Raw genomic sequence first — 20,460 nt, forward strand, 5'->3', positions numbered from 1 at the left:
ATCCCTGCCACCTCCATCAGGCATTTCTTTTAATTGCTTCCTGATTTAGGCTTCTTTTGATTGAGATGCAAACACTGACTTCTGTGCTTCATTCCATTTCCAATGCGCTTCACAAAACGAAGATAAATTTAGACTATCCTTTCAAGCTGAAAGTGCTGCAGAAACACCACATCATTTGCAGTCTATATCTTCCAATATCTACTAGCCAAATTGTATCCAAACAGTACCAAGAACCACACATAATTTGCCATAAACTAGCATTAGGTTTGCATCTTCCTAATGCACTGAAGAACTGCATTAATGAAGACTTGCTATGATGTTCTAAGATACTATTCTGTTGTAAACCAGCTTTATAAAGACATTTTATTATTTTCCTTTATTTAGTTAGGATAGCAGAATGGGTAAAGTAAGTACCATAGAGGAAACAGCTTAAAAAAGTATATTTGAATTCAATTGCTTTCAGGAGAACTTAAAGTCATAACTAGAAGGAGAATCAAATTATTACAGCAATAAAGGAAAAGAGGCATAAGCAAATACATAGCGCAGTTATAATTCATTCCTATCAAAAACAACTCTAGTGTGCAGTTCAAAGACTTGCTCTTGCCTCAGGCACAGAGCCAAATACATACCAACTGTAAATAAAGACAACAGTAGATTAACAATTTACCCCAAGTTAAATTATAGTAAAAAGTATGACTGCAGTAACTGCCCATATGTTAGCTCCTTCCCCCTTAGGCAAACATGAAGCTCCTTACTGTACCCCTCAAAGGTAAATTATAATTATCTTGCATTTATCATAGGGTTAGGCAAGGGTTAGGCAACATCCATTGCAGCAAAACTTTGAGGTATATTAACTTGCATAATACCCTCAGCTGAGATACAGCTGACTATTTTTGTATATCTAAATATTATAAATGCAAAACTTAACATATTAATTTCTACTACTACTAGTCTTTTTTTTTATTATTTTCACAGAAGTAACAAAAGCAAATCCATTTTATTTCAAATATGAACCAACAAGTGGCAGAATGTGTTACAGTTAAAAAGTACCTCCAAAGATATTTCTGAAGCTACACTTTGGAAGTGTTGACGAAGTGTTTTGACATCTGTGGTATTCTCCCACACATGCATATCCCTCTTTCCCTTAGCTGAAAATGTTCACCAATTTCATTTAGAAAACTTCATGCTGAAAATTTTGGCATTTTTGAAACAGAGATCAGCAATCTCTAACACACACCTCAAATCAGTCAGCTCCATTCCTCACAGAAGTTGACTGGTAGTCCTTGGAACTTGCCATAATCACATAAGTATAAGTACTTATAAAGTATAAATACTCATAAACACTAAAAATTGACCTCCCCTTAAGCTACAACTTGTTTTGCAACAACTCACTTTGGAGTGAGGTATTACAGTGAAGAACCTGGCACAAGTAATTTATAAAGCAGCTGTCTTTCCATGAACCTCTCAAGACACAGGTTCCTGGACTCAGGACAGATTTCTAAGAACCATATCCCATTTAGTAGCTTATTCCTCTGGCACATCTGTAAGTAGGAAGCTGCACAAGACAAGAGTGCTAGAGAACCTGAAGGATGAGGTGTTACGTGAACACAAACCCACCGAAGCCATTTATTAACATTCACCTCTGCTGATTCAATAGGCTGAGGCAGATCTCGTGACATACTCCCTAAGCTTTGGCATAGTGAATAAAACACTCAAGTTGCTCTAATACAGCAGCCTTACCTCCCCAAAGTGCTCCTTCCACACACAGAGTATTTATTTGTCATGCAGACTCCAAGATGCTTTCGGTTGTTTATATGCTTTAGAAAGGAAGTATTAGGAAGTATTCAAAATGCACCTTTTTATAATCAAAAGCATGGACAGTGGGATACAGCTCCATAGTCAGCTGCTCAGTTGCAAGGGCAACTCAACTTCACAGCAGCCAATTTTCACTCTGTCACCTTCCTGTGCTGTTTCTTACAGCTGTTCTTGGTTTTACTCCCAGTTGGGGGCACAGAAACTGGCCACAAAAAATGACCAGATAAATTTCATTGTCTATGGAGAACACAGAGCATGGAAATGCTTGACGCAAGCAAAGCAAAGACTATCCCTTGATTCACCAACAATACTTGAAATAAAAACATCAACAAATCCAACTTCAAGTCAATACTAATTTCCTTAAATGTCCTATCTCTGAAATATTACAATACTTCTTAAGAATAATTACAACTTTGTAGGTAAAAGCAGAAGTCTTTTCCTTTCACAGCCATTAGTTTTTCTTAAAGGTGTACTTTTGCACTTCCGTAATGCATGTTTCTGAAAAAAAGGATTACAAGCCAAATTTTAGATCTAAATGAAAAGTCATAGCTCAGATTGATAATGAGCTAACTTCATAATGATGAGCAGTATTTCTTATTTTCTTGAGAACCAAAGCTGAGTATAGTGAAGATAGGAAGCCCTGCAGCTTCAGTCAGATCCATCCAGATTGGTGCAGAAAAGGGCAGGCCGATGGCATGTTGCTATAGTAACTTAACAGCAAAACCATTCCCTTCTGTCATAAAAAAACTCCAAACCAAAAATCAACCCACATTTTAAATACAAGACTTCTTCCAAAACTGTAACACTTGTCACTACTTACAAGTTAGTGAACATTATATGGAGTATCCCTGTTCTCTAAACTCTAATACAAAGAATAAATCCTGAATAAAAGACATTATGCAGCCATTCTTCTCATGTTTATTTATATGTTCTGCCATAACTTGAAAGTACCAATTGCACTGCTATAATAACAGCAAACAGAGAATCCAACACTTAGGTAGACTAAACTGTAAAGACAGGAGTTCATATGCAAGAGAACATCCCTTTCCCACACTGCAGGGCCAGTTAGGTGAGAGAAGATTACTGCTACAAGTCACATTTAACAGCTCAGACTCTTCATACACGAGACATCGGAGATTAAATATTGATTTTACGTTATAGCTATTCATTATTGCTAGGAACACTCATTCCTTTTAGCTAAATTGTAGCCAATAATTTGATTAGTCATAACCCACAATGAAGACCAAATTACACAAAAAAAGCCTGCAATAAGTTTTATAACATCTCCACATCATGCTGCTTCCTTTAAAGACTTACCCACAGTTTATGCAAGCTTGGCACACTGAATGTGGGATGCACTTCAGCTACACCTCCCGTGGCCTGTCCAATATTAGAAATGTGAGCTGGAGACATTTCTTTCTAAACAAGTTTCTCTAATATCCCGTAAAATTAGGCATTTCCTTTTGCACCTTTTCATAAGCATGAAGAAACATGAGAGATGATGCTTGGTTCACCAGCATTTCCTCTCAGTTGTAACTGCATTCGTAAACACATCTTGAAAAAGCCAAAACTCACATCTGGAATTGCCTATATTCAAATACTTGGCAGGAAGAACTTGTTGAGAAGTTCCATCTGTGCTTCTCCTACAGCATCTTCATGCCATTCAGATGGCAAGAACAGTCATAGTGGGTTCCCATGATAGTCACAAGCATGCACTAGCAAGGTGCGCAGAGCTTGTTTTAGAGGCAACTAAGCGTAAGTTGCTCTTTGGAAGTACCCTGGCATTTTTTCCTCCATTAGGCAGAATAAAAACCGGGCCCAAATCTATAACTTAAAACAGATGAAAGTTCTTTGCTTCAAAGGCCAGATTCTTTCCAGTGCCCTGATTTCTCTCTTGTAAAGCATGAACTAGATCCTACTGTCCTGTCAGCCGCAATCACTTTCTCCACTTACAGGTGAGGCAGGGATCAATGTCAGTCAGCAGAACCTACACACTTACCATCTCTGCACCAGGACCCTGTTGTGTCAGAGCAAGGAGTTTTGGGCAAACCACAGAAAGGACACAAAATGCTGCTGCACAGCACATGAGGTAAGACCTTGCATCATTGCTGAGACACCTCTTTCCTGGTCTGACCCCAAACACAGCATTATTCCATAGCAAGCAGCACACTTGGATCAATATTTCCTGAAATTAGAAGCAAGTAACAGTTTCTAAATGCATTTTAAAGTGCCTCCTTACTGACTGCAACAAAAACAACCACCAGCTATCTGACTTTCATGCAGAATTCATCCAAGTAGCCATTTTTTGATAAGCAACCTATCCTGACCTGAGAACACCACTAAGGGATATCTGTTAAAATATTAAACACAGCTGTTGAGAGAGGGCTACACAGTAACAGTGTAAGTCATCTAGTACACACATGCAGTTACTGACAACTCTTAATCCTGACAGTCTGTGTGAGACAGAAAACAGGTTTGCATCTTGGAACCTTATGTAATAAAATTGGTGATAAGCTATAAAAAAAAAGATGTCTTGCTCTTAATCTTGTTAATAAACCCTTACTTCCAGGAAACAGCTGTAGTGCCCTACCCCTACATATGTTTTAATCTTGTTTTGTAAGTCAAAGCACTAGTAAAAGAATGTATTTAGATGCAGCTATGATTCTGATGAATCACTCCTTGCACCCAAAAATAATTTTAGATATATGAGTGCTACACTCTTGACAGCTCAGCAGAACCTTGCACTGGAGAAGTGTGCAGCTGTGTTAACACGAGAATCACAAAGAGCAACTTTCTCAGAGGAGTAAACTGCTGTAAGACCTTTTATCACAGGGAGAGAACATGTCTGTCAGGACAGCCCCTAAAGATGTGCTAGCCACTCTCCTCAGCACAGAGTGGCCTTCCTTTCAAGCGTCATGGGCAGAAGCAGGGATATGAAGTGGTATTTCACAGCCTCCTTCTCTGGATCCCTTGGGGAGTTAATGAGCAGGCACAGGAAGCAGAACAGTGACTACCTGCTCAAAAACAAAAAAAAAAAGAAAAGGTCAGAGTAACGGGCTTCCCCCACACTGTTCATCACAGTGAAGGGCAGGAAGGCTGACCTTATGAAATCACTTCAAGCAATAAGGTATTGATCAGAAGTTCATCTGCTGGAACTCTGATGCTTGACACAATGAGACCAATCTCCTGTTCCTTCCTGACTAGGAAAATAGCTACAAAATGGCTTTTTGGGGAGGTGAGGAAGAGAAGGAAGACCGGGGTTTTTCTTGCTTGGCTTTTATTTGGTTTAAGGTATTTGATACAAGCCTGCCACAGGAAGGACAAACAAGAACTGATATGTAGAATCAACAGATAGCTACCCAAATGTCTGTCCTGGCATTTTGCCAGTTTGATATGACTCACACTGACAATATTTTGATTAGCCAGCTTTGGAAGGAGTTCAATATTTTATCCACTACAAGACCCATGACACATACTGTAAAAACACTGAAATCTACTGTAGTCTGACAAGAAACTGTCAAACTGGTTTCTGAATTTTGTCAGGTATGAGAATTTGTTTCTTCAGAAGCCTCTTCACAGGCCTACTCATTCTACAATGGGATATGCTGCAAAAGGAGCAAAAAGAAGACAGTAGGCAAAAGCAATTTAAACCCTTTCATAATATTCTACACAAGGCTCTAGTCTAATCCCTTACCCATTCTTTGGCTAAAAAGGTAATTAGAACAACCAGAGTAGAGAGGGCCTGCCAGTGAGCACAGGCACCTCATTTTTTTCTGCAAATAAAACACTTCTGGAAAACTGATAATGAATTGCTGCATTTGTCTTTACTACACCTGAAAATGTGACTGTATGAATACAGGTAGCAAAGCTGATATTCAGCAACCTAGCTAGGAAAGACACAATACCAAGCAAGACAATGTGATGTTTCTTCCTGTCAGGAACAGTCATTCTCAATACTTTCCTTGTGCTGTTCCAGCAAACCCCACATAAGTATATTAATTGTTAATGTGTTATGATCACATATCCATGTGGCACCAGAAGGTCAGTAGTTTTCCTTTGTAAATACATTTTCTCAGCAGTGGTGATTAACAGCAGTGGTTTAAACAAAAGAGAATCACATTGCCTGCAAAGAAGCATTTTTCATCCCTGCCCAACGCAAGTTTTTAAGGTTTACCACCAGAATACCACCATGCAAATGGCTGATCCAGCATTCACTATGGTGATGGAAACTTTTCTTAGCCAATGATTACAGAAGGACAGCTTAAGTCACTCCAACCATGGCCTCCAAAGTAAAGTAGCTGCTGACAGGCAAAGCATCTGCTCTTCTTGCAGCTGATCAGCACTGAGCCCTTTCTATGCCTGAACCCTTCTGCCCTTATAATTTTCCTCCCTTTGCAGTCATTCTGAATGTTAAATTCAGAATCAGACCAGCCCTTTTTTAACCTGTCCACATGGCTAAAACATAAAAGATCAGGAACATCCACCACAACAAGATGATCCATCAATTATTTTCTGTGAAATTATAATTTCACTTATTTAAAACACCTTGATTTCTCAGCATTCCTGACCTACAACAAATGGATACACATGTTTATAAATACAGTAGTAATTGTAAAAAAAAAAAGCCAAAGGAGGACTTGATTTTGCCCACAGTGGAGGAGAATAAACAGTGGTACATTTAGTCTTGAGAACTAAATAAGCAGGCAACAAATAAAAGACAGCAAACACTTTTACACGCCTGTTTATGTATAAAGGCCTACCTCACAAACACACATTTGGCTTTGGAAGCTCTTATTATCTCTCCTCTGTCATTTCTTTAGAAAAAAAAAATTTAATAAAGAGTACACAATCCCTCCCAAACTGCACATATGACAAAGATGTTATACACAGCAAAATATTAGCTGTTTAACCCTCAACCCAGCCCTATCTTTCCCACTGCTGACATTCTGCAGCTGCATGCAGTCTGAAATTCAAGATTAATAAATCTGTACATGAGGAAACAAATCATTAGCATGTCCAGACAACTTCCTCAAAAAGCTACCTATGATTTCTTAGTGTCCCAGGAGCCCAGAGACAGCCTGCAGAGCTTCAGTGGCAGAAGGGATTGTACACAAGGTTGTCCTGAGCACACACACCAAGAAACTCAAACCAATCACCTTCCTAGTTATGCCAGATCTGCCTGGTTTGTCTGCTTCAATCGATTCACAGTAAACTCAGCCCATCTATTTACAGTTGTTGTTATAATTTTAGCCACAATGGCTCTGGGTGACTATGCTAACACTGAAGTAAATAAAAACATAACACTACTGCCAAAGAACAAAATGAACATGTAATCAAAATAGAAAGATAATGGGTGAAAAAGTGACAAAGAACAGTAAATCTTATTAATCTCATATCAGGCTGAAAGCCTTAGTAAAAAAAGAAGCTAAACCAATATGAAGCAGTAAGGCATAATAAAGCAACCACTCTGCTCACTAAACGTGTACACATTTTTATCTTACTGTTATCTTACTGGTTGTAGCCAACTAATTTTTTTTTTCACAAAATGTACAAGAGCAACCTGTCTGATAACAGTAGGAGATCAAAGTTCTGAGGAAGACTTAAATTAGAGAACCACTGCAAAAAAAACCTCACTGCAGAGAAATTCAAAACAGCTTTGCAGGAGAAAATGCAGATCATCAGTATGGTTTCTCCATACAATATGTCATTTTGTTTACAGAATATGGAAAACTAAATTAACATGTAAAACCAGCAATATTATAAAAAACATTGGACTGTTAGCTCTGAAACGGTTGTCATTTTACTTTATCACCTTAAAAACATTTATTAGAAGTAAAGATAAGCTTCACTTCTTGCTAGTTAATTGTTCAGCTGCCACTAGCAAAGGAAAATTGAAGTTATCAACCACTCACAGTTTTTTTAGCTTTCATTATTCTCCTGATACAGGGGAAATTGATCCTATATTCCCTTAAGTAATTCTTGATCTTTAGAAAAAATTGTTGTCAATGGGAATAATACAGAGAGAGATACGTGAAAGAGCTACTTAAATCTTGGTGGGGAAAAGCACCAAAAAATAAAACTATCTATGATATCAAGAATTATATAGAAATCCTATTTTAAGAAAAATATCACATGCAAAAACTTCAACAGTTCCATTTAAAGTCTAATGCTACTACCTCAAATTAATTACAGGAAGGAAAAAAAGAAACACAAAACCATACCTTCAGATATAGCTTGGTTTTGAATTTGTTAAAAGAAGTCTAGAAGTCTAACATGTGCCAGGTTTTTTATCTTAGAAAAGATTACAAAGCCTTACAGGGTTTCACTTCTAAAGTGAAACTATACTGTAAACTTTGCCAGTTGATAACATTCTAAACACAAACACAATAGAGCCCAGAAGATCAAAGCAGATCTAATCTCTTTTCTTACAAGCTGAAAAATCTATCTATAGCAAGATCATATAATTTTCTTATATATTTTCAATCACATAGTAAGACAAAAAAATGTGTTGCAAACCAAGCAACCAAAACCAACCGAAGTAGCTTGATTTAAAAAAGGGAAAAAAAAAAAAAAAAGTCATAGCTTTTAAGTTAGAAGTAAGCCTTGAACTTCACTGGCAATTTTTAGTGTCATTAAAACTACTTAAATTCATATCTTAAATATCAGCTGAATTTCAGAACTTTTACTTTGTCAGTATAGCTCATTATTTGCAGCACTCTAACATACTTTAATACTTGCAAAAGGCATAACTTTGAAAGAAGAAAAAAGTCATAAATACTTGAAATACATACTCACATACAAGCTGAGTTGCATCCATGTGTTTCTCCTACCTTTCCAGTGTTTTAGCTGTCTTCTCACACCAGCTTTCTACTTGTGATCATTCAATTAAGTCTCATGAAAAACTTCAGTAGCAAAATGGCAAAACACAAACGCCAGCAAAAATTTTATCTATCCAGGCTTTCTGGCCAGTTTTCCGTGTGCCTGTCTTCCATCCCTCCCCCTCCTCCTGCCACTGTGGATCTATTGCATGGAACAGGCAAGAAGCCCCAGCACTTCCTAACCGCGGTATGCTTGCTCCAGTAAGATACAACCAGTCACAGTATAAAAAGACAGAGAAAGCTCACGCACTACCCCTCCTTAAAGTGTTTCCAGAATCTCTTGGCTGTGTTGTGAAAAATCACCAAAGTAATCAGAACAACTCATGGTACAACAAACAGTCAGAAAACCAAACAAACCTCTGTGTGCCATCCTCATCCAGTTTTTCTCCCTGCAGCGAGCTTGCACTCCCAACCCAAGAAAGAACTCACACAGCATGTCAAAATTGAATTAGGCCTATGCTGCAAGACACATTTTGTGCTCCTAATGTTCCAGGTGAGACAGGATTCCTCTCAGTTTCAATTGCACATAGTATATATGCCTAGTTTTCTGTTGATTTCAGTCATCTTCCTGCTCTGTTGACTTCAGTTTGATACTAAACAAAAAAGAAAGAGATGATGCCTGAGATACGAGTAGCACAGCAAGAGAATGTGCATTTGCCAACATAGAGAGCATTCTAGATAAAAAATAATGATGTGTTCAAAGAAGGTAATAAAAAAACCAGGCATAATAATTCAAGGAAACATTGTTGAAACTAGAAAGAAAAATATTGCATCTACCAATTCAGGTCTCTATCCGTAGTCCCCTTGTCACCGAATTTCCTCAGCTACCTTGCCAACAGGTTCCAACTGTTTTCTTCTGGATTATTTCTGTTTGTGATCATTTTGTACACAGACTACTGAAAGCAAAGTTAACTCAATACAATGGATAACATATCCCTTTAACTGTTTCAGGGGAAAGAGATGGGTTGAATTTCTCCACTTTGAGATGTTTGCATGCAGACAAAGTTTCTGAGTCAAAAAAAAAAAGGGAACTGACTACAGCAGGCAAAAAATTCCCTTAAGATAAACTTTTGATTTTGCTACATCAAACACTACTTAGCCTCTACCCAGGATATATACACAGGTGATTTAGAGACCACTGCTGTGGTATAATCTAGGATAGACTAAATGCAAAAATTAATTACTACTCAATAATTGAATTCATGTGAAGGAGTTTGAATATTTCTTGCTTCTGTGACAGGAATGATTATTAATGCATAGAACACCACAAAAAAGCTGTGTTCTCTGGTTTCCTCCAAAGCCAGTTTGTAACAATCAAAATAGACCAGTATTTTTAATCCTGTTTTTATCCTTACCTCAGCCTTTCTTCTTCTTTCTTACGAAGGCTGAAATCTCGCTGAACCACCTGGAGCACATGCTCTGCTTCTTCATCAGTCAAGCCAGAAAGGTCCAGTTTTCTCCCCATTATACACTGGGTCCTGGATATGAACAACTATAAGGAATATCTGAAATCAGAAACAGAAAATAAAATAGAAAAATAAATTGAAAGCACTCATATTTTTCACAAGTGTGTTGAGATCACAAGCACATCTGCCCAACAAAAAGAAAGTTGATACCGAAAACATCAGAAAAGAAAACAATTTACTCTTTTGGGCTGAAAAAGACCTTTTACATTGAGTCCAACCATTACCCAGCACTGCCAAGTCCACCACTAAACCATGTCCCTAAGTGGCACACCTGCACATCTTTTAAACACCTCCAGGAACGGCAACTCAACCACTTCCCTAGACAGCCTGTTCCAATGCTTGACAACCCTTACAGTGAAGGAATTGCTCATAAAATCCAATCTAAGCTTCCCTGGTACAACCTGAAGGGTTCATTTCAGAATTATTTTTCAGGTTCCATGCACTGAAAGCAATCACCTCCCACTTAAATGTAAATAGAAAAGATACATTTTTTGGGATATTAAGAGATGTTGAGGACAGACCTCAGTGTTGCTCTCAAAAAGGAACATGTTTAAACTAAGTCGGGTCAAATCAGGTTTAGACATTTCTCAAGATTTTATGCCATGATTTTATAAAACTGTTTGCAGTGCGGTCCCTGTGACTGTGTATGAACAGAGAACATACTCTGCTGTAACACTCAAAAACTATTTTATACTGCCAACCGAGAAAACAGGAATTATTTTAAAACACCATTTAAAAAAGCATTAATTTCAAATGCATTTTCCAGAGTGACTGGAAAGATTTAGATGTCACTATCATCACTGTATCATTATTTCCCATATTTGGAGGAGAAAAAGTAGTAGTTAATATTATAGATGAATTGAATGTACAATAAGGTTTGAACTAGAGCTTGGTCCATTAAGTTTCACTAATGAAATTTGTTCTAATTTATTTTCTCATGGCTTTTACTCATTTAATTGAATTCTAGTAAATTCAGCTCTCAGTATTTACTTTTGTCATTTGATTTATGCAATTATTTGGGCAATCATGAGGTGTCCATGTCCGCATTGTGTTATGGATTCAGAAGCATGAGACAGTTTCTGAACCTCTGCTATGAGCTCCCAGCAATGCATATAACCATGAACATGCTATGGTTCCTACACTATATAGAGGAGGCAACTCTTACTGCCTCTTCGTCCATGGTGAGTGGCGAGTGAATGAGGCTATGCAAAGCAACTAAGCTGGTTCTGGCCCAAAAAAAAACCACCTCTAAGGAACACTGCTATGGCATACAGTTAAGTGCACCAAGTACTATAGCAAGTAGAAGCATGGAAGAAAAAAGATCAGCTTTATTTTCTAAACATAACAATTCATTTGCTACTCACATAATGATGTGGCATGTGGTTGGTTGGGTTTTGTTTGGGTTTTTTGTTAGCTTGCTGGGGGTTTTTTTAATACAATATTTACCTTCCTACAATCATCTGATTACCACTCTTCAAACAAGAAAAACACACCCACACAGAAGGAGGGCCCTGCTTATTTTTTCTGTTTTGGTTAGGCTATCCATGAAATTTAGAAAACTCTTTGTTCAAGAAAACAACATTTCACCAAAACCAAGCAGATGGTAATACAAGCTTAGGTGAAATCAAGATGACAAGATTCCTCCAACAAGACACATGCTTACCATACAGCAAAAAAAAAAAAAAAAAAGTCACAGTGTTCTGGCTTGACTCTGAATCTACCAAGGAAGATAACAACGAATATTTAATAATGGCTATAAAAATGTACTTCTAAAAAAAATTACACTGATTTGTGTACAAGAAAAGTGCCAAAGAAACTAAGGACTATATGTAGTCTTCATTAATCACATTTGCAAGACCAAGAATATATGTTAAAGATTGGCTAGAACACAGCGAGGAACAACTGGCAAGATTTTTTTTCAATGCCACACAGGTTCATAAATCTTCTCAAAATTTTCACCAGAATATTAAGATTTTCCTCTGTCCTTTCACCTACAGTCCTTGTACCAAAACCTCACAGAGCACTGGCAAGCAAAAGAAAAGGTAAAGAAGGGCTTGCTGAGGTTACACTCACATTGCAGCTCAAACACAGAGCATGAAGTGCCGTGGGACACATCCTTCCCTTCAGGCTTTGGGATATCTGCTCAGCTGTGGGATATCTGCTCAGCTCTTCCCACACAAAGCACTGGGGTGCAAAGGCGCCTCTGACTTTCTAAAAGCATGGAAGGGCTTAACTACAGGAAAGCCACATCCATGGGGAAGTAAGCAGGACTTTTCCAAGTAATTTTTTTCACACACATACACTGAAGGGGAAAATACAGGATACAACATAAAAGGAAATAAAACTTTTTTAAGCAATTCCTGATGCCAGTAGAGGCACCTTCATGCTAGGGCTACAATCTTCTGGGACACAAGATGATGAAGGTAACTGGAATTCCATCTTTGATCTCCTAGTATCTCGAGCATCAAGTTAACAACTGTAATTAACATTTTCATAATAAGTTCTCCCTTCAGGTCTTCATCAAAATCCTTTTGGAAATGGTGTAAAAATAAATAATCTTTTTTCACACATGCAAACTGGTCCATCAGTAAAGAAAATTACCCCTTGGATTCAGCTGCCACTGCTGTTTGTGAGTGCGTATTAGAAGGGGGAAATTTACCCCTAAATTTGGGAATAAGTGGGCAGCCCCACCACCTCTGATTTTCTGAGGCTGGCAAAGACTTAATTTCAAGTATATATGCTTTAAAATCACAAGCACCTTTAACTTTTGATTTTCATGTGGTTTATTTCTCTATAGTATTCTCAGTCTGCATTCCAATATTACATTAACATCTAAGGAACTTCTGTGTTTCTTCCCAGGAAATAATTTTTCATCACATTACTAAATCACCTCTGATCTGGGAGTATCACAGCAGTTTATAAATATTTATAAACAATTCTCAAATGTCCTTTTTGTGGTAGATCCAGATTATGCATTTTGGAAATTCACAATGGCAAATCCTCTAGAGGAAATGTAACAAGTTACACTTAAAAAAACCCCCAACTAGACAACAAAATAGCTTCTCGGACTAAAATAACTTCCGGCTTCAGTTAAAATAACTTACATGAGGCTGTTCAGGTTGTTGCCTTCATGAGTAATTCTTTGGTAAATCTCAAACTGAATACAAAATCGGTGATCTCACAGACTTTACAAGGAATAGTATCATTCCCTAGAAAACTTTTGCTCAACAAATTAAAACACTGCAACAGGAAAGCCTACGCTTACAAGAAACGATTGGGTATTGTTTGAGTAATACTCTAATCTTAGCACTCCTGACAGTCTATTTTAAAATCTAAAAACTTCCACATTGAAAACCTTTCTTGAATTAAACCTTAAGAACAAAACCAAACCCAAACAAAAAGAAAAATAAGCAAATTAAATGCTTTTCAAGAACTGAACGCAATGCTTGTGAATTTTAACACGGACAAGGGCATCAACACAAGAAAAAAGGGCAAGTAGTGCATTTCCTAGTCACCCACATGACAGCTAAGCTGTTTGGACTTGGAGTCTCAGCAGATGATTAGCATTACTGGGAGGGTGGGGAGAAAAAAAAAAAGTTTTGTGGGCTAAGTGCCAACTAATATTTAAGACAGATTCTCTGCTTAACAAAGAACCACATTATAAAGCTAATTATGCAAATGGTCACCCTGAATATTGTACAACACAGACCTCTTAGTTTTATGCAGTAGCAAAACAATCAGCACTAGTGAGGCTGCATCTAGAATCCTGTGTCCAGTTTGGGCTTCCCCAGAACAAGAAAGATACTTAAGGCCACAGTGATGGTTAAGGGACTGGAGCAACTTTCACAGGCAGTGATGCTGGAGGTACTGGCACTGCTCACCCTGGAGAAGAGAAGGCTTTGGGGATATCTGTGTACACCAGTGTGTATCTGGAAGAGAGCTCCCCAAACAAGAATATTCTAAAATTCTTTCCATTTCTGAGCACATTTGTAATCAAGATGTCACCGGTTTCCACAACACAGTGTAAGTTTTGCTTTAAAATGCTGCTTATGTGCGTTGATGGAATGTGGTAACTGAGGAACCAAGACCACAAACTCCTTCAACCCAGTTCTTTGCAACTGAAATATTTCATACAGAGTATCTTTCCCCCACATGGTCTCGGCTTTAGAGCAACCAAACTTTTCACCAGAGTTTTTCTATTCTGTTCTGCTACTCTACCACGTCTATATTTTCTAGGTAGAAAATCAAGAAGATTAAACCTACAAGTAATTAGATCTTTGATTCTGTCACCAGCAAGCTCATCTTTTCTTCCTTCAGCAGTCTTTCAGAACCCAAATAATACTGCTCAATCGTTCTTGTCATTCTTTCCAGAACTCTTTCAGCACTACAAGAAATTCCTTGTATAATCTTACTGGTGAACATTTTTCTCTTTTAAATCATACAACAAGACAGTCACATCTCTAAGCCAAAGAGGAAGACAAGCACTTTGTCCTCAACACAGCTCCTTCACCACCCCTCATATTTTAAAAAGTTTTGTTTACTGAACTGTCCAAAAGAAGTTGCCCACATGAGGTCATTATGCTAATTTTTCTATGCAGATGTCACAACATTTAGCATATAAATTACATAATGTCACACACTTTATTTGACAAATATAAGGTGACAAAAATAGGGTCTGAATAGTGCTTTGAGTTACGTCAACACACTTGAACAAAACAGACTTTAGCTAAAACCCAACACTTAAAAAACATCACTGTCTAAATTAATTTCTACTCCAGCTAGCACATCATTAAGTCTAAAATGAGGCATAATTAATATTGGCCACAAATTTCTTAATCTTTTTTAAACTTCAAGAATGTCCAGAAGCTGCACAAAAACCACTGGGTATTCCTCTCTCTACACTAGAAATGAACAAATGTCTCAAAGTAAGAAGAGGGAAAATCTACTCATCAGAAATATAAAAAGCCACCCCTTTGACTGAAAAACTAAATACAGCTCACCTGACTTCAACATGGGACTTGTATCTCGTGTATCACATTTTAAATGAGATGTAAGACAAAGATCTGAAAGAGGATGTTATTCTTTGTACCCACACTGATTTTAACTGTGTTTTACTGCACATATTTCCTAGTCTATAACCAAAGCAAAAAAAAAAATAATCTTCCTTTCAGCCTTGGACTAATTTTACGTGAGATTTGCAAAAAGCAAGGCCAACAGCTGGCAAGCTTCTGAGCAAAGTTACATTTGTTCCACTGGGGAGGGTAAGGGGTAAAGCAGCAGGTTTTAAAAAAAAACATGAAGATCATTCAGTTCCTTCTGGGAGAAATGTTCCTTATTAATGCAAGTTATCACAATAATTATATGTACATTTGTCTAAAAGAGTGCTGGAATATACTATAATGGGTGAAATTGTAAACCTCACAGGTCAAAGGCTAGTACTGCATGGTTTTAAATTTTAATCTATTTAGGAACATGAGTTTCACACTCTTCTTGCTTCTATATTTTATGTTATTTTAAGTACTGAATATGAAACAGCGGAATGTCCTGGTGACAGCTGGGATAGAGTTCATTTTCTTCTTAGTAGCTGGTACAGCGCTGTGGGGTTAAACCATGACACAAAATTAAAAATCTCACTGAAGTCACATTCCATTCAAGAAAGAACGGCAACTCTCATCTAAGGATAGCACTCTCCCAAAGGCAGAACACAGCATATAAAACTGTTTCTAAAAAAATAGAAGCCATTTTATTTAAATAGAAAAAAAAATTTAGAAAACACTAAAGATAACACTGTAGGACGTAATTTCTGTCATCTACCACTGATGGTTCAAAAAAGTCATATTAAAAAGAGAATCTGAATAAGCAGATGATTATTTTATATTTAGGTATCAGGCCTACAACTGATACACAAGTATAAATCCCATTCGGAATTCAAAATGTGATACAAAAACTAAATTGATTGACCAGAATAATCTTCTCTGCTAAACTGAGCTAGAGGAAAGTCTTATCCAAAATTTGTCCCCACAGCTGCTAAAGATCATAGGTTATCTGGCACATACTGATAGCACATAGTTCTCAGCAACTGGATTTCCAGTTAGTGTATATTCTCATTTTACTTCAGTCTCCTCTTCCACTGTTTATGCTGAATTTAGGCAAACCATGTTCAGTTCTATTTTCTCTATTTAGTAGCAACTGTCTTATGGAAAAATGCGTAGTCAAGATGATGGGTCTGACAGTATTCTGATTGTGTGAGACTGACTATCACTCTTCCAGAAATGAAGAAGACAGCTTGGAGAAAAAGACAAAACTGGAGCAGTAATGTGCTGACACGTAATTTTATCTTGGATGATTTGCCTCTTCTCCATGTGCCTTCAATCTAAAGCATGAAATTCAGCTCATTACTGTATCGGACTGTCAACCACCTCCAGAGCAAATCATCACAGGCCAGCAAGAAAGCCAGCGTGTGCACTTAGGGAATGCAACTGATCCCAAAGAGTCCAATACAACTAGAAATTTGCACGTCTGTAAGCACAAGACTGCAAGGGCTTCCCTTTGAATGCCTAACCTGCAAAGGGGGGCTAAAACCTTAATGCTATGTACCCAGATTCCCTGCACAGAGAGCGCAGCAGCCACTGAACTGAGTTATGCCCCTTCTTCCACCTTTGCATCAAAACACAAACCAGCACACCTGGAAATTCAGGCTTCACACTGTACTTTCTAAGCTTGAGCCAGTATGAAGAGAATACTAAACAAAAAGCTCATTTGTACTCCTACCTTTCCTCTCAGCATTAGCTCAAGAGTGAGGACTGCAAAAATACATTCACCCACCTCTGCTGCATTACACATGCCACAACCTTTTCCTGAGACACCTGTAGTCCCAGCCTTTCACAATCAATGGCCCTCAAATGAGCCACACGGATTGAAGGGAGATGAAAGAAACGGTGAATACTTCTTGGTTCCTTCAAAGAATTGCTGGGTTTCTGTCCCATTTTAAGAGGCAGGCAGAGAAGTGAGCACTCACTTTACCAGTGTAAATATATGAAATACCAGTCTAGTACTTGCGCCCAGAAAAACTCAGGTTCAATGCCATATTAAGTCTGGGAAGGCTCAATTATTTATCTCCCTTCTTGTGGAGGAATGTATAAGAGAATACAACTGAGGATATTATTTAACTTATCAATCAGTGACTTGGATGACGGGGCAGATGACTCCTCAGCAAGTTCACTGACAACACAAATCTGGGAGAAGTGACCAGTACCCCAGAGTGCTGTGCAGCCCTTGAGAAGGACCTCGACAGGTTGGAGAGATGGGCAGAGCAGACCTGTCCAAAATTCAACAAAGGCAAATGCAGGGTCTTGCACCTGGGGAGGAATAACCCCATGTACCAGCACAGGCTGGGGGCCAAACTGCTGGGAAGCAGCTCCGTGGAGGACCTGGGGGTCCTGGTGGACAACAAGCTGTCCGTGAGTCAGGAGAGTGTCCCTGTGGCCCTGAAGGCCAATGGTGTCCTGGGGTACATTAGGAAGAGTGCAGCCAGCAGGCCAAAGGAGGGGATCCTGCCCCTCTACTCAGGCCTGGTGAGGCCAGATCTGGGATGCTATGTCCAGTTCTGGGCTCCTGGGTTCAAGAGAGACATGGAGCTCAAGAAGTGGGTCCAGTGCAGGGTTACAAAGATGATTAAGGGACTGAAGCACCTCTCTGATGAGGAAAGGCTGGGCCTCCTATGAGGGAGCTGGGCCTGTTCAGCCTCAAGAAAGGATGAATGAGAGGAGCCCTCATCAATGTCTCTAAGTATCCGAAGGGAGGGTGCCAAGAGGATGTTTCCAGGCTCTTCTTGGTGGTGCCAAGCAATAAGACAAGAGGAAACAGGCAGAAACTGATGCACAGGAAGCTCCACCTGAACATGAGGAAGAGCTTTTTCAAGCAAGTGACCACACACTAGAACAGGTTGCCCAGAGAGGTTGTGGTGTCTCCCTCATCAGGAGTACTCAGGAACAACCTGGATGCAATCCTGTGCCATGTGCTCTAGGATGGCCAAGCTTGAGCAGGGAGGTTGGACCAGATGACCAGATAGTCCCTTCCAAACGGACCCATTCTGTGATACTACTGTGCAGATCCCTATTTCGGATGCCAGCATCCTGGTTTTTGTATGACCTGAAGCAACCAAATGATACAGAAGTTCCACTACTGTACAAGCTGTGGAGCAGCATGTGACAAGTATGTATTTCAAAGTTAAATGCCTTCCCCAGCACCACAGCAGTCACTATGTGTTAGAACAACTAGAGAGGAGCCTCCTACAGATAACATTCAACAAACTAACCAAGAAAATAGGTCCACTATGATAACTTTTACAACTTCAAGATGCCAAAGTATCACTATTGAGTTAAATGATGATAAGCCTTCTCATCTGAGTTATTAACATCTTTAATATGGAAAAAAAACACTGAGAGAAAAGGTGAAACTTTTGTAAAAACTCAATCAGCTCTGGAAGCACTACACATTTTGCATCTGCATATAATTCCGCTTTTCAATAATCCAGGCAAAAGAGTTATGATAAATTAAGAAACTCATCAAAACTTAAAAGACATACTGTGAGTAATCCATGCCAAATACAAAAGTAAACAATTAAGTGTGGATTGCTTGACTGCTACCAAAATATCCATAATATAAAATCCAACCAATACGCAAACATACCACAGGCATACTTAAAATATCCTACACAGTAAAATGGATATTTTTCTCACAACATCTCTTGCACTAATTGATATCCCTCATCCCTCTTGTGAAATACCACCCATGAACATATCATTAAGATTTATCCAAGAGCTAAACTTTCACTGAGAGAATCTTCCTACAGGACTAGAAGAGGGACAAAAGTTCTATTTTTAGAAGTAAGAAAATGCTTCCAACAGCAGTTGCCACAATGAGGCAGTATTCTCTAGTGCTGCCAGATGTGAAAACAAATTTAATACAGTAAATTACTGTTAATTCAAACCACTGACAGGAAACCCCACTGCAAATTACTGAATTTTACAGATTAGCAAGTAACTTAACAAAATAAAAAGCTAAAATAAGTTCCTAAGACTGTGCCTTCCACATTCACTGTGACACACTGTGCAAAATGCTTCTAACCCTGATTTATCCTTGAAGATGCAAGGATCATAAGAGATACAACAATGAAGTGACATGTATAAAGCCACATGTCCCATTTCACTGAGACTTCGTGATGAGCTGTAGTTGGCTGACACACAACTTAAGCCCTGTGCACTGAAAAAAGGATTTCAGGAGCAGGTTGTCTTTGGTTTGTTTAGATAACCATTTTTCAAGTGGCATAAAACAAGAGTAAAATAGAGCCAGAGCTGGAAAAAGCCTCTGCAAACCAAAGGAGCTGGGTTAATCTGTCACGTGGAGGAGTTAATGGATTCGTTTGTTGACACTGGGACCAACTCCACACTGTGCTCAAAAGAGGCTCTGCTTTGGACCAGTGTTTGGCTGATTTTTTTTTATATTTACACTGCACAACATGGAGATAACCTGAAACTAGACCAATAAACACAAATCTGAAGTTCTGGATCATAAGTTTATACAAATAAAGAATTTTTATATTCAAGCATAAGACACAGTGAGTCACTTTCTGGAGTTCAAAGGCCAACTTCAGTGTCAAGTTTTGACTGCTGCTTCACTGATACTTGGATCCAAACTGGAGCAGTGTCACAGCTCCTTTAGTTGAAGTTCATCCTCTTACAGGTTCAGGGAATCATCCAGCTAGCACAGGCACCTTTTAAAGTCCAACATAATTTACTACTTGAACAGCATAACCAAGCCATCATCTTTAGGAACTAACTAGGGCTCCTCACTTAATCATGTGTGGAACCTAAGTCCACAGTATTTCCAATGATTTGCCTCTTTTTGACCTGTAATACTACCTTGCAGCAGGAATATGAAACCTCACCACTAAACATTAGAAAAGAAGTGTGGGAGATGGAATAATCAGGCTTATCCTCCTCTAGAGGTGAACTGCTTTCTTCTCATTTGGGACTCAACCCATGGTTTTTGTGCTTGCAGCAATCAACACATGGACAAATTTTGTCACTGACTTTTAGATCAAGACAAGCTGAGATAGTGAAAAACAACATCACCTTTTTGAATCCTCCCAAAGCTCTTTTAATTGTTTTTGAAACCTGATGGTGCTCCAATTCACACACTATGATTTAACTTAAATCCAAGTCACGGTCTGTCAAACAAATACCAAAGCACTTATGACAGCTAGATGCAAGCACTGAAAGAACTTCCAGAAAAGTACA

The 20,460-nt window shown here is 38.5% G+C and overlaps 1 protein-coding gene across 7 annotated transcripts in view; it reads right to left on the reverse strand.

Annotated features, from left to right (window-relative positions):
• MYRIP (myosin VIIA and Rab interacting protein) overlaps positions 1–20,460 on the reverse strand; it is a 213,203-nt gene that overhangs the window by 185,379 nt on the left and 7,364 nt on the right. For all 7 annotated transcript variants that reach the window (XM_032106168.1, XM_032106149.1, XM_032106123.1 and 4 more), the window contains exon 2: positions 10,049–10,198. In XM_032106168.1, coding sequence (XP_031962059.1) covers positions 10,049–10,158 — 110 coding nt within the window. In that variant the 5' untranslated portion in view covers positions 10,159–10,198. The remainder of the gene's footprint in view (positions 1–10,048; positions 10,199–20,460) is intronic.

This window comes from Corvus moneduloides, chromosome 1, assembly GCF_009650955.1.
Source record: "Corvus moneduloides isolate bCorMon1 chromosome 1, bCorMon1.pri, whole genome shotgun sequence".
Taxonomy (NCBI): domain Eukaryota; kingdom Metazoa; phylum Chordata; class Aves; order Passeriformes; family Corvidae; genus Corvus; species Corvus moneduloides.